The 15,723-nt window shown below is 45.0% G+C and overlaps 1 protein-coding gene across 13 annotated transcripts in view; it reads right to left on the reverse strand.

Moving 5' to 3' along the window:
• The window catches only part of MAGI1 (membrane associated guanylate kinase, WW and PDZ domain containing 1), a 483,098-nt gene that overhangs the window by 218,958 nt on the left and 248,417 nt on the right, over positions 1–15,723 (reverse strand). For all 13 annotated transcript variants that reach the window (XM_081183947.1, XM_081183951.1, XM_081183950.1 and 10 more), the window contains exon 2: positions 12,320–12,436. In XM_081183947.1, the coding sequence (XP_081040073.1) occupies positions 12,320–12,436 (117 nt within the window). The remainder of the gene's footprint in view (positions 1–12,319; positions 12,437–15,723) is intronic.

A 15,723-nucleotide genomic window follows, 5' to 3' on the forward strand; every position in this document is an offset into this window, starting at 1 on the left:
GCTGCAGCATCTACCCTTTGGAATTCCTTTCTCTTGAATAACAGACAAGGTTACCTTTTCCTCTTTCATCAATTCTTTGACGTTGAGATCTTTCGCAGTCTACATCTGCATTGGAATTGTTTTCAATGCGTTTTTATTTTTATTATTATTTTAACAGTTTGCCACCCTGGGCTCCTCTGGGAAGAGGGGAGGGATATAATTTTAATGAACAACTAACTAATGCCACCAACTATGCTGGCATACGGCTGTGTACACACAGCCATTTAAGTCACCATGCATGGCTGCTGAAACAAACCAAACTCCTCTAAAAAGAGTTAATAAGAAATGTAGTTTGCCAACGGCGTTCTTTTCACATTCTCCGAACTCCTGGATTACGGCTGAGCTCATCCTTGTACTGAAGCACTCACCTGGTAGCCATAGGCAACAAGGAACCGCATGCAGGGAAACATTTGGGATTCTATGCAAGAGACTAAGTGGGTTCCTGGAGGAGGAGGGCCAGAATTGGCCTTATCAAGAGGCAAATGATGCAATTTCCTTAAGCAGCAAGGGCAGTGAGAAATTAGTGACCTGGCCCCTCTTAACTAGCTCATCTCATCTGACCAGCCCACTAATCCACCCAGACACCAAGGCTTCCATATGGTTCTTTAGAATCATACCTGGCCCCCTTCTTCAGCCCTGCTCTCACTCTTCCTCTCTCCCTGCCCACCTGTTTACTTGTTAACTATTTTGTTATTGCTAATGTAGCCGCCGCACCTCAGCCTCCCCCCCCCTCCCCAACCCCTTTCTCAGAGTGAAGTTGAGCAGAGCGGAGCAGCTGAGGCACAGTGTTGTCATTGTGTTAGCAGGAGTCAATGGGTAAGTGGGCAGGTTGGAGACAGACAGAGCCGTGGTGGAGTTAAGAAGGGGCAGCAGTGGTGAAGGAAGGAATCACCTATGGCTGCAAAATTTATTGCACTCTATGAATGGAGCACTCTGTCCCTCCTCCATAGGAACCAAACGGGCTGCGAGAGAACATAATCCCTCTCCTCTGCACCCAGTGTAGAAATGCAGTACTAGTCTGCTAGTCCGCAGCAGACTAGTAAATAAATTTGCAGGTGACTTCCTTTTGTCAGCTTATTTACAAGGTTGAGCGAGCTCAATATCTGCGGCATGTGATGCAAAGTAATTTATGCATGTCTCTAGCGGCTGCATTCGGATGCAATGTTAACATGTAATTTAGTTGGAAGACAAGCAGGACTATTGGGCAGCGGCTCCCACACTTCTCCCCCCCCCCATGCACCATATGAATATCGCTGAGGGTCCTGGCAGTCTAGAGGTTTTTCTGCCTCTTGTAGCATTTGTAACGCACTGCACTTGGTTATGTGTGCTTTCCTGTGTTGTGTTTCACTGCGTTACAGTCTGAATTCCACAGAGTTCAATCTGCAATGCGATAAAATGAAAATGTAAGAAACAAATCAGCAATAAACATGCAATATGAATGTGTAAAGCAGACAGGCCATGGACCACATGAACGAAGTCCGCAGGCCACAGTTTGGGACCCCCAACGATAGGAGATCAGAGCTCTGGCGTTCCTGCATCCCTATTGCCAGCCTCACCCTGATTAGAAGGTGCTATTTAAAAGACCACATTCCATTTCCCAGTCTTCTCTTCCAAAGAAGCAGGGTAGACACTGGGGTCCTTGAGAAGCAGTCCTCTGAAGACAGCAATGCTACATTCTCGGACCAGAGGGCCACTAACACCATAAACGTATCTGACAAAGCATTTCTGGGTTGGGGTCTGCCTACCCTTCCCCTTCTCGGCTTCTGAGTCCTCATCCTCATCCCCCCTCACCCTAAATAAGAGGAATCTGACTTCAGGATCATGACAGGTAGTTTAAGAACAAGCCTGGTCTTGCATACAAACCCATCCCCTCTCCTGGTGCAACTGCAAGAAATAGATTGCATCAATTTTCAACTGAGCGTGGTTACTCACTTTGTCTAAGCCAAGAACTGTCATTTGTATTTAGAGGGGGAACAAGACAAGATAATTAAGAACAGTCTGAAGCTGGCTAGTTCCCCTAAACTGCAGTTAGCGCTGACCAGTGCTTTTTTTTTCCCCTGGAGTACTCGAGGGTACGAAGTACCTGCACCTCTTTTGTTGTGGTTGTTAAAAAGTGTGCCACTTACTGTAACAACTTAATGGTGAGTAAAAGGTAAAGGGACTCCTGACCATTAATTAGATCCAGTCGCGGATGACTCTGGGGTTGTGGCGCTCATCTCGCTTTACTGGCCAAGGGAGCTAGTGTACAGCTTCCAGGTCATGTGGCCAGCATGACTAAGCCTCTTCTGGAGAACCAGAGCAGCACACGGAAACGCCGTTTACCTTTCCGCCGGAGTGGTACCTATTTATCTACTTGCACTTCGTGCTTTCGAACTGCTAGGTTGGCAGGAGCAGGGACCGAGCAAAGGGAGCTCACCCCGTCGCGGGGATTCGAACTGCCAACCTTCTGATCGGCAAGCCCTAGGCTCTGTGGTTTAACCCACAGTGCCACCCGTGTCCCTAATGGTGAGTACCGGCACCTATTTTTCGGGCGGGGGGGGGGAGAAGCACTGCTTGGCCTGGTTTTCAACCTCCTTTCTGAGAGCCTATGCGGTCCTGGTAAGCATTAGTTTGTCTTACTGTATCTTGCAAATAAGGCCTTTGTTGGGACTCAGACATAACTGTAACCATGGCTTACCGAACGCAAAAAGCTTCTAGACTTTTCCTTGTGGCTGTGCCAGAGCAGGGGCAGAGGGACATCCAAGCGCGGAGGCTACAGAACAGTTTAGATCTGCATGCAAACCAGGCCAATATCTACCTGATCATTTTACAATATACGTCTCATTTTCAAGATGCATTAGCCCTTCAAGGGCCATTTATTATGCATTCCCACTCTAATAATAATAATTTTCACAATTCTCGTTGAAACAGATGTGTCTCTTCTTCAATCACTAATTAAGTGCATTGCGGGACATTGCAATTCTTAAAAGGCTATCAGAGGAGGAACCCCCCCTCCTCCATTCTTAAACAAATCTGCTCTGGCAACTTCCCAGCAATCTTGACTTCATAACTCAAGGCCGTAATTATTCAAGGAGGACAAGTATTTGATTATGGATATTTCCAGAGTGTTATGACTTAAGCAGAGAGATTTATTTTCACCTTTAACAGAAGCAGAACTGAAAATATTTGCTTTATGTGCTAATTGATTTTTAGCAGCTGGACCTCTCTCTCCCTCTCTCTCTCTTTCACACACACTCGCAATATTCTCTTGAACCAGGGCAACTAATGTTCAGTTCAGCCATAAAACTTAAGGAATCAAGCAACTGAAGTACTTTCTTTCAATCTGGAGCAGCTCGTAAATTCCTAACCATATGACAATGGAGAAAACTTTAATAGCGTGAGAAACTGGGAGGCAGTATTAAACTGTGAGAAACTGGGAGGCAGTATTAAAACAAATGGAGAAAGTACATGAGAAAGCTGACATTCATTAGGCAATATTATAACCTAACACTGGGTTTGGGATGTGGTGTGCAGAAACCACCCTCCCACCCAAATCCTGTTTGGATACATTGACTAAAGTTCAGCTCTAAGTATTCTGATGCGACATCGGGTTCCGATGAGATCAATGGGGCTAACTATGCCAACTAACTAAGTATGGAACTATGGAAATACATTACAGTCGTACCTTGGAAGTCGAATGGAATCCGTTCGACTTCCAAAAGATTTGGAAACCAAGGCGCAGCTTCTGATTGGCTGTAGGAACCCGCGGAACCCACATCGGACGTTCGGGTTCCAAAGAACGTTTGCAAACCGGAACATTCACTTCCGGGTTTGCGGCATTCAGGAGCCAAAACATTTGACTCACAAGGCGTTTGGCTTCCAAGGTACTGCTGTCTAACTAGGCAAATTTATATCCAAGCTAACATAAGCTAAGGGAGAAGATGCAGAAGTAGGTGTTTGTGGAGGGAGAGGTATAAGTTTTTGGAAGGCAAACAGCATGACAACACTGGAAACCAACTGCATAAAAGGGTCCATCACCAGCTGTTGATCTTTGCTAAGCTATCACACTTTCCTTTACTTCTAAACTGCTCCTGAGCTCCATCTCATAAAAAAACTTTCCCCCCAGATGGCTATATGAAGCTTTAACCCAGGGGTCAGCAACCTTTTTCAGCCGCGGGCCGGTCCACCATCCCTCAGACCATGTGGTGGGCTGGACTATATTTTGAAGGAAAAAATGAACAAATTCCTATGCCCCACAAATAATCCAGAGATGCATTTTAAATAAAAGAGCACATTCTACTCATGTAAAACCACACTGATTCCCGGACTGAGAAGGCCGGGTTGAGAAGGCGATTGGGCCGCACCCGGCCCACGGGTCTTAGGTTGCCTACCCCTGCTTTAACCCATTCCATGTTGTGGTTCGAGGACCCGATCCCCGCGCAGTGGAATGAAACACAAGCACACGTGATATAATGTTAATGGGCAAGAAAAGGCCACAGCTTTATTGATTACAGCAAGTGAAAAGGTTGGCTTAGGCATGGGATTACGTCAGCTGACTCCACCCCCTCAGAGAGGGGTGAGTCTGAAACAAGGAGGGTTTATTCACCAGTAGGTGGAGCCTGTTGATGCTCATCCAACTATAGGCTCTCCCCTAATGTCACTGAGGGTCGTGCCATGGCCTCCCGCCAAGCAGGCATCGGACAGAATACATGACCGCCAGATTCCTTTAACGGAATACCCAAAAATTGAAGGCATAGGCGATGGCCACACTAGCCCTTCGACACCACAACACATTATTCCAATGCCTAACCTACCCACCAATACCACGAAAGTTGTGACGATTGCTACAAGGTAGGCGAAAAAACCAAAAAGCCTAATGCCAAATGGAAAAATTCCTACCAGGCCCCCCGGACAACCAGGGTGACCAACCTAAGGTCCATAGCAAGGCCCAAAGAAACTGAAACCCTGCTCTAAGGGAGTGGAGGGTGGGTGACTTGCGACGGGATGACGAAAAGTGAGGGCTGGGAGGCTGGCGCTGCAGCAATTTAGGCTGCTGTACACGCCCCCTTGAAGGCACCTGGTTAGGTGCCTGGCCGTGGGCGTGGGCGCCAGCCAGGTGAGTGGGAGGCAGGGGGCAAACGCCCCCTGCTTGAGGCGGAGTCCGGCTCCCGGCCACAACCACTCCCCTCTCTTGCAGGGAGGAGAGTCTTTCCCATGATGGAACTCCATGATTAGGCTTTGGGAGACAGCTAAAAAAGAAAAAAAAGCTCCCACTCCCTCTTGGTGCTTAGAATTCAATCGAGAGAGCATGCCACTGTTTTCTGCTGATGGAATATTACATTTGAGATGCATATCTTTACTACGTCTGAGATTGTAAAGAGCACTAATAACTCAGCATTAAGCTGCAATTTCTTCCCTCTTGGCCACTGGCTTTCCAGTCTCAATACCTTTTAGGACCACTTGAATACCCACTGCAGATTCCTCACAATGAGGACAAAGCCCTTTGGAAGCCCTTTGCGCGTCGTAATTATGGGAGCAAACTGAAGAGCACTGGGAATTAATAAAGAAACAAAGGCATCTAAAACCATCAGCCATCTTCCCACACTACTTACTGGAACGCTGCTTGGCAAGTGATAAAGAAAAACTTTCGAGATGAACTTCAGGGAAGTGTTCGCTCTGATTTTTGTTGTATACTCTTAATCTCTGGCCACTTTGAAGCCGCTCTTCAGTGATGCTGGTCAGCAGATGGGTTCCCCCTCCCCCAAAACATAACGAAAAATTAAACCTGAAATGGTTTGCTAGGCTGAAAAATATAATGTGGGTGGCTGCTAAAGGCAAAAACAAATAGTTGGGTGAAACCAACAGGATATAAAACTTATAAAGATTATTATTTTCAAAAAAGAAAGAAAGAAGTTCGCATTTTGAACTTATGAACCAGTTTTAGCTCAGTGCAGCAGCACAAATTGATAGAAATGCAGCAAGCATCTTAGGGAAACAGAAGTGAGTCTTTACACAACGAGTGCGGCAAGTTTACAGGGTGCAAAACACGGCCAGCTTTTCTCCCTCATTGGTAATGTGGACAGGCAGGGACCAGTGTGAGCTGAAATACTCCTCTGAGGTAGTAAATGTCTGTACACATTTACATAGAATACAGGTTTATTCCCTCAACAAGAGCTAGGCCTAAGATAACGCTTAAGAACCTTGGGGTTTAAGAACTAAAGCTTGAGAACTTTGTTTCCCTGTTTTGAGTTACGGAATGAAACAACGAGCACGGATAATGTTTTTCGCAACTTTTAGTCTTCAATTCTGTCGCCACCAGAAATACATCCTAGGTCAGGCATAGGCAAACTCTGCCCTCCAGATGTTTTGGGGCTACAATTCCCATCATCCCTGACCACTGGTCCTGTTAGCTAGGGATGATGGGAGTTGTAGTCCCAAAACATCTGGAGGGCCGAGTTTGGGGATGCCTGTCCTAGGGGCTTGGATAGTGTGGTCCTTTCTCTACCACAGGCAGAGAGGAGGATCTCTGGACGGAGCAGGAAGTCTGCTATCCGGGCATCCTCCTTGCAGTTGTACAAGCCTCTGAAGCTGACCCTCCTCTGCAAGAGCTGAAAGAAAACATTTCCATGGGGTGGGGTGGAGCAGGAGAGAATATGCCTCTGGAAAGACTAGGGGGGAGAAGAGGCTAGGCCAGCCTTGGAGCTGGTACCTTGGGGTCACTGGGAGAAGGGAAACTGGGGGTGGGGGGCAGGCCTCCCGCACTTTGGGCAAGGTTTGTCTTCCTTTGATTGTACCTCCCTTTCACTTGTTCTCTTAACTGCATTTATGCACAATGGCACAAATTGTATCTGCTGTTTTTACCCTCAAGATGGTTTCCTCTGTTAATGTGATTTGGGATTTTGGCTTCAGATTGGGAACTGGACTTCTCCCTACATCCATGTTCATATTTAGCTGCTGCATGTTGAACAGGACATACAGCGTCGATACGCGAGGGGTGCTCTCAACTCCAATGCACCATTTTAAGTCTTGGCTTTAACAATATGAGTTGAAGCTCTAATAATCTTTGCTTGGTTGTGTAATCGCGGGGCTTTTATACTACCAACAACATAGATTATAATGGTACCCAGAGTTCATCTGAGCATACAGCCTTCCTATGGGAGCCACCAAGTTGGATTTCACTGCGCATGGCACCACTTGGAAAGCAGATGAATCTATCTGCATAGAATATGCATACTGGAAATGTGAATAGTCTCAAATAAATAATAGGCTCACCACTGCCCTAGTTGCAGTCTGATCCTACAGACACTTCTCCAGTAAGGCTTTTACAGTGGTACCTCAGGTTAAGAGCTTAATTCGTTCTGGAGGTCCATCCTTAATCAGAAACTGTTCTTAACCTGAGGTACCACTTTAGCTAATGGGGCCTCCTGCTGCTGCCACACCGCCGGAGCACGATTTCTGTTCTCATCCTGAAGCAAAGTTCTTAACCCAAGGTACTATTTCTGGGTTAGCGGAGTCTGTAATCTGAAACGTTTGTAACCCGAGGTACCACTGTATCTATATTTATCTATCCCATTGCACACTAAGTTCACTCTCCCACTCCACTGCAGTTTTCTTTACTTCTGTTTTCGACTTTCCACTAGAATCCCTCTGTTTTTAACCTTTTCTATTTCCCCTACCTTTAGATCACCCTAAGTACTACCTCTCACCATTTTCACTCCTTTGGATAATTTCTCACTCATTGTAGCCAAAAATCGAGTACACAAATCTAATAAAACCAATACAATGAAAACCTAGTAGCACCTGCATGAGAGAATCTGTACTAAAAGGGCCTTCTGTTTCGTGCCCTCAGTCAGATTGCAAAATGGCAACAGAGGTGAATCTACAGTGGTACCTTGGGTTACAGACGTTTCAGGTTACAGACGCTTCAGGTTACAGACTCCGCTAACCCAGAAATAGTACCTCGGTTTAAGAACTTTGCCTCAGGATGAGAACAGAAATTGCGCGGCAGCGCGGCGGCAGCGGTAGGCCCCATTAGCAAAAGTGGTGTCTCTGGTTAAGAACAGTTTCAGGTTAAGAACGGACCTCCAGAACGAATTAAGTTCTTAACCCGAGGTACCACTGTATAAGCTCTTCTACACCTTAGCAACAAAACGACACCTCATTTGGGCTTAACTGCAGATAGGCTGGTGTGGTATCGCCTTGTTTCAGAAAGTGCCCGTTTGTCTTTCCTTTGCCATTTTTCACACTTGATTTAAACACAGTAACATATGCTTTTAAGTCATTTCCCCAGATGCGGAGATACAACTCAGCTGCATTTTTTAAAAAAAGAATTAGTTGATTTTGCTGCATTTTTCTTTGTAGGTTCTGGGAGCAGTTTTTAAAGGCTGGAATATATCAAGGTAGGCCGGCTATTAGACTGCTCCTCTACCACAGCTAAAGAAAGCCAAATGATCACTGCAAGAACTGTAAAGCTGCCTGTGGCTGCTCAGTTTTGGCCATGGCTGTTTTTCTTAAGTATGACGGCTCCTTCCTAATTCAGAAAAAGGCAGCGGGGGTTGTTGATCAATGCCGTGAGCTGCTCATTTTGAAAACAGCTATTGTTCCACAAGCATTTCTGTGGTGGTCAGCCAGCCCTTCTCCCCTGCTACACATGCGGTTTTATTGATTTTTGACTTTTGCAATGTAACATGTAACTGCACTACTTAGAGCCGAATTTTGAGGATTTCAAATGACTGGGGGGTGGGGTGGACGTAGAGGAAAGGACCCATTTTAGGCATTTTGGGCCATTAGTCGTCCGTTCAGCAGAGTCCTCTGGTTGCAGCAATAAGGATCAGCAGGCAGTTAAGGCATGCTCAGTTTGAGTGACCTTGTGAGCCTTTAACATGTTTACCACATAATCAGCAGGGAATTCCATTTTCAAAATACAAGACTTCATAATCCATTAGCAACAGAGATTGGCCCAGAGCACTGGATTTTCTGATCACGTGCATCGAGGAATAAAAAAATATTAGTATGCAGCAGCCAGATTAATCTTCAGCCCTGGAAAAATCTCCTCCCTCCCCTTGCCCTCCCCCACTTCACCACTTCCAAGTACCAAACAGCCATACATACAGTAGCTTCATTCAGTTTCAAGCCTGCACATTTTTATCACATCCAAAGCCCATAGGAAAGCTCCTTTGCAGAAAAACCGCCAGGGCGGAGGGGGAGGAGGAGAAGGAGAGAATGCTATTCAGCTAACTGCTCTACAAAGGTAAGTATTGCATAACAACCAACTCCCCCTTCTAGGTTTGTCTGTTGGTTATATAATTGCGAGGCATGAATACAGATGTTCATTTTAAAGCAAGAAGAGAATCGTCTCCCATTCGCAGTGTCACCACTCCCTTTCCTTTCATTAAAAACAGAATTGCAAAATGTATATTAAAAACAACAACATCTCCCTGCTAAACACCCCCTCCCCCCCCCAAATACACACCCGATTCTATAATCAAGGCCTTGGGTGAGATTAAAAAGCAAGCAAAGTAGTTTAGCTCACAGTCAAGTCCAATAAATCAGAGAAAAGATTCAAGTCGAGAGCATTTCAAAACGTAACCTTGGCAACGCAGAAAAATGCTCCAACAGAACTTAGGCTCGTTTTGCTTTATTTGTCGTTTCTGAAACTGGAACTGTAAAGAAGAGGAAGATGATGCAGCAAGAAAGTCGGCGGGAACCAGGTGCAGATCCAGGGGGTTCAAAGGGCACACGGCTCCCTATAGTGAAAGTTCTTCAGACCCTCAAAATCTGACACCAAGTACAGCTGACCACATGAAAGCAATTCAGCATCTTGTTTTTGTAAAAAGATATGTGGCCCATGTTGCCTTTAAAAAGGGGTAAGGAAAGTAACACATTTAGAATACAGTGGTACCTCGGATTACATACACTTCAGGTTACATACGCTTCAGATTACACACTCCGCTAACCCAGAAATAGTGCTTCAGGTTAAGAAATTTGCTTCAGGATAAGAACAGAAATCATGCGCCGGCAGCGCGAGGCCCCATTAGCTAAAGTGGGGCTTCAGGTTAAGAACAGTTTCAGGTTAAGTACGGACCTCCGGAACAAATTAAGTACTTAACCCGAGGTACCACTGTACAATAAAAATACCCAATTCATATAAAAGCCTAAAACATGTAACAAGTTTTTAAAAATTAATTGGGTTGTATGCTACGAAAGTACGGTAATTGCACGAGTGGAGTGTTTCTGTTCATGCAATGGAATTCTGCTCCTTTTTCTGCCTCCCCTCTTTGATGCGCTCCCCAAAATATACCATACTTTCCCGTGTATAAGACGAGGTTTTCTAATTATAAAATAATGTGAAAAATTGAGGGGTGTTTTATACACAGATAGTGCATAGGGTGGACTGGGGATTGGTTGGTGCGGCGAGCAGGAGATTGTCAGTAGTGATTGGGTGGGAGATTGGTGGCTGCGTCAAGGGATGGTGTCAACTGGCTGTCGCTGCGGCAATTGGGCGGGCGATTGGTGGCTGCCGGCGGCGAGCAGATCGATGATTGGTTGCTTTGACGAGGCATGTTAGTGAGCGATTTTCGGCAATCCCTCCCCCAAAAAGCTCAACAACCCTGGGCAATTCCCCCCCCCCCCAAAAAAAGCTGAACAAGTCTGAGCAATCCCCTCCATTTTCTTAATTTGGAGTCCCCCAAAATAGGGGGGGTGTTATACATGGAAAACTACGGTACTCTGGGGGCTCCCTCTGGAGCAGATTTGGTGGGTACAGAGGGTTGTGAGGGGAGGAAAGGGTAAGCAAGTTGCATTGTGGGAACATAGATCATTCTGCTTGTGCAAGTAATATGGCTGCATTCAGGTGTGGGGCTTTATTGTAATAGGGTTTTTTTTTGTTATAACATTCCTTCTACATTGCAGTACCTGTTGCATTATGGAACGGTGCCTTTTAAATCAATATACAGTGGTACATTGGTTTACAAACACCTCGGGTTACAAACGCTTCGGGTTACAAACTCTGCTAACCCGGAAGTGGTACCTCGGGTTACAAACTTTGCCCCAGGAGGAGAATGGAAATCGCGCACCGGCAGCGCAGCGGCAGGCCCTATTAGCGAAAACGCACCTCAGGGTAAGAATGGTTTCGGGTTAAGAACGGACCTCCGGAATGAATTACGTTTGTAACCCAAGGTACCACTGTACTACCACATCACGCTGAATTTTAAAGGCAGGAAAGAACTGTATGCCAGGATACCACCCCAAACTGTGTCACATGAGCGGCAGATCATGAAAACCGTGGGAAAGTTACAACACAAAACTCCTGCATTTTTCTGAGCTGACGAGGTTGCAAATGGATTTGTCTTTTTCTGGAAACAATTAAAACAGAGATGAGCACTAAACCTATGCTAGATTCTGCAACACTTCCAGAAGTGGCTTTTAAGCTGTGTGAAAGATCACATAAAACATGAATGTTAGCAGGTAAGGAAACGTCAGGAAGATGAACTAAAGTTTAACACCAACTCCGTAAAAGCTGGCCTGTCAAGATAAAGGCGATACAACACTTTGCAAAAGAGTCAGGATTAAGTATTGAGAAGCTTCCAATTTGCAGGGCAGTGATCCTGCCTTTATACATTTATTTATTTATTTTGGTTCAAACTGAAGGGCCCTCCAGATATCCAAGTATACTGGGGGAGAAAGTAACCAAATTGTTGGTTTGGGGTGAAAGGCGGCTTTTGAGTCAAAGGCAGCTTTTAGGTCAAAACCAACGTTTTTCATATTGTTAACAGGAACTTATGAAGCTCTCTTCATTGATCCACATTCACCATGGAACATTTGAAGCTGCCAAATATTGGGCCAGGTAATTGTTCAATCTAGCCCACTGTCATCAGTAGCCTTCCGTGGTTTAAAGCAAAGGTCCTTCTCATCACCTGCTACTTGATCTTTTAAACAGGAGATGTCAGGGATTTAATTTGGGACCTCCTATAGGCAAACCATAGGAAGAGTCGGACACGACTAAACGACTATACAACATAGGCAAACCATGTGCTTTAACCACTAGGCTGTTGCTCCCTAATTTCTTAACCTTCTCCATCCAAACACTCTGTGCAACTGGTGACAAAGCAAATCCAGCATTTTCTCAACCACCACCGGAAGCAAGCATCTCCTCCTAGTAAGAAAATTAAACAAAAAAACCCCACTAGGTTTCCACACAGCAGCCCCATTGGCTGTCATCAAAAAGTTAGCACCAAAAGGTTGTTTGTTTGTCTTTAGTTTTATTATACTAAATTCACTAGATGAATTGTTAGCTACTTACAAGGCACAGCGTGGCGATAAAGGTTATCTCTAATAGTCTGTTGCAGCTCGTGATCTGGAGATCCTTTCTGAAACCTCTGGTTTAGATAATGTCTCAGATCTTTGTTCAGACGACTTCCTGAAAGAAAAAGAAAGAAATCACAAATTGAGCAGAGAAGGGATTAACATTGCCAGCTCTAGCTAACATTAGACTTGCAATCTGCAGTTCCTCTGAATTATGGTATGCTGCTTTCATGTGCGTTTTCTGTAAATGGCTAATTACCAAAAATAACTTGCTGCAAACATGATATCTCCCTGGCTTTACAACCCCTCTTCCTTCCTGCTGGTGCTAAAGGGATTATCACCCTCTCTCCTGGCAATAGCACATATTTTTTCTGCACTGAGAGAAAAATGACATAGACAAAATGATGATGGGGGAAAATATTTTAAAAGGGAGAGCATTTCTTCTTCTACACAGCCCAAGGCTTGGGTAAAAAGGAAGGCTGGGCACACAGATTAACATAGCAGAGCTGCCTGGTCTTTAGTTGGGAAATACTCAAATAAACTGAAATTTGCAACCTCCACAGCAACTAGGTTTGGGTAAAGTCTAAACATCCACTGCTGTAACTTAGACAGGCCTCCAGGTTTCAAATCCTAGATGAGTGTTTCCCAAACTTGGGTCTCCAGTTGTCTTTGGACTACAACTCCCATCATCCCAGGCTAGCAGGACCAGTGGTCAGGGATGATATGAACTGTAGTCCAAAAACTGCCTGAGACGCAAGGTTGGGAAACACTGTCCTAGACGATAAGCAGACATTAAGCCAGAGCTCCCCATTTGAGACAAAACTCTGGTGTAAATGAACCAAGAACAAAGCACCAAAACCAGCACACAAATGAATGAGGAAAGAGGAAAGGCAAAGGTGTACACAAAGGTGTGCACTAAACCACTAAGTTCTACTCAGGGAGACCTACTGAAATCAATGACCCTAGTTTAGTCATGTTCATTAATTTCAGTGGGTCTAAACTTAGCTGAATACCACCCATTATGACCAAATCTACCCAGTGGGTTTAAACAGTAACATTTCTAGTGAAAGTTTGAAAGATTACAAGCTGAAGAATTGGCTACGCTTCCTAACAAGTCGTTTCCAACACCAGTCTGCTAAACTAATAGCAGTCCGCACATATTAAGGGTATCTTAACCAAGCAATGGGTTTCTTGATTTAATAGTCCCCAATATCTAAGCTGCAATTGCATCTCAGTTTTTCTGGTGACCAAGAAGGATGTATAGGTTTCTTTTAAGTCAAATATATTAGAAGTGTCATGAGATGTTTGTACAAGTAGGTGAAATATTCAAAGGCGAAATTGTGCAATATCAGCATACACAATTTATGCAGAATATAAATCACATATAGCTTCTTCTTCTATGTTCATAATCATATACATCAATAAATGTACTCATTAGTTATTTTGGTCATAGACCAGCAGGGACTTAATGTGCTGTAGTTAAAAATATGAATTTGAAACACTTAATTAAAAAAAAATCAAGGATCTTCTAAGTTTTTCTATAGGAACAGAACTCCATTAGAGACTTCCAGGACTAATCACTGTTCTGGGATTTGCGAAAGAGACATTTTTATTAGTCCTGTTGAATTCCCACTAATGAGCTCCTAGCAGGGCATGGGATCAGTCAATCCCCCCCCCCAAAAGGGGGGAGGGGCAACAATTAAGCAACACTTCTCTTTGTCACATACTCATCTATTTTTACACTTCCAAGAGTCCCACAAGGGCCCAGCAAATTCATTCTCCAGGCACGCGAAATAATTAAGCTGAAATGAAATTGTTCCACTAATGCAAACTCCCACAGGATTTAAGATACCTTTGCAAATCCCACTGCCACCCCCATTCCAGTTTTACCGTACGTGCTCCAAGAGTTTTCCAGGAAAAATAAGTACATTTGTTTTCCCTTAATTGGAACAGGGTGCCCTTCCACCCCCCACCCCCGTCACAGCCACATGGGAGCTACCTTTCATAGAATTGCAGAGTTTGAAGGGATCATGAGGATTTTCTAGTGCAGGGTTTCCCAGAGTTGGGTCTCCAGCTGTTGTTTTTTTTTTTGGGGGGGGACTACAATTCCCATCACCTTGCCTACAAAGATCCGTATAGTTAAAGCTATGGTTTTCCCCATAGTGATGTATGGAAGTGAGAGCTGGACCATAAAGAAGGCTGATCGCCAAAGAATTGATGCTTTTGAATTCTGGTGCTGGAGGAGACTCTTGAGAGTCCCATGGACTGCAAGAAGATCAAACCTCTCCATTCTGAAGGAAATCAGCCCTGAGTGCTCACTGGAAGGACAGATCCTGAAGCTGAGGCTCCAATACTTTGGCCACCTCATGAGAAGAGAAGACTCCCTGGAAAAGACCCTGATGTTGGGAAAGATGGAGGGCACAAGGAGAAGGGGACGACAGAGGACAAGATGGTTGGACAGTGTTCTCGAAGCTACTAACATGAGTTTGACCAAACTGCGGGAGGCAGTGGAAGACAGGAGTGCCTGGCATGCTCTGGTTCACGGGGTCACGAAGAGTCGGACATGACTAAACGACTAAACAACAATTCCCATCATCCCTAGGTAGCAGGACCAATGGTCAGGGATGATGGAAACTGTAGTCCAAGAACTGTAAGATTGGGAAACCTTGATCTAGTCCAACCCCCTGCAATGCGGGAATCTTTTTGTCCAACGTGGGGCTCAAACCCATGACCCTGACATTAAGAGTCTCATGATCTACCAACTGAGCTATCTGTTGATAAGATCCTTTCCCATTGTGGGTTTTCAGCAAATGATGTAAATATGTGGCTGCGGCACACTGCTTGGGCCTTGAGTGACCATTGTTTAGGAAAGACTCACATGATTCCACCATTCACATACTGCTCCCAGCAGCGCAGGATACCATTACAGAAGTGTGGCTCCTATGTGGCTATGGGCAGAAGACACCTGGGTCTTCTCATAACAGAACAACTTGCCACTGACGCTGCACTGCAACTGTAAATTCCCTGACATGCCTCTCCTCACAAGCAAATAATAATAATAATAATAATTTTTTATTTATACCCCGCCTATCTGGCTGAGTTTCTCCAGCCACTCTGGGTGGCTCCCAATCAAGTGTTAAAAACAGTACAGCGTTAAATATTAAAAACTTCCCTAAAAAGGGCTGCCTTCAGATGTCTTTTAAAGATAAGATAGCTGCTTATTTCCTTCACATCTGAAGGGAGGGCGTTCCACAGGGAAGGGCATCACTACCGAGAAGGCCCTCTGTCTGGTTCCCTGTAACCTCACTTCTCGTAATGAGGGAACCACCAGAAGGCCCTCGGGGCTGGACCTCAGTGTCCGGGCAGAACGATGGGGGTGGAGACGCTCCTTCAGGTATACTG

This window comes from Podarcis bocagei (genome assembly GCF_964188305.1).
Source record: "Podarcis bocagei genome assembly, chromosome: 2".
Taxonomy (NCBI): Eukaryota; Metazoa; Chordata; class Lepidosauria; order Squamata; family Lacertidae; genus Podarcis; species Podarcis bocagei.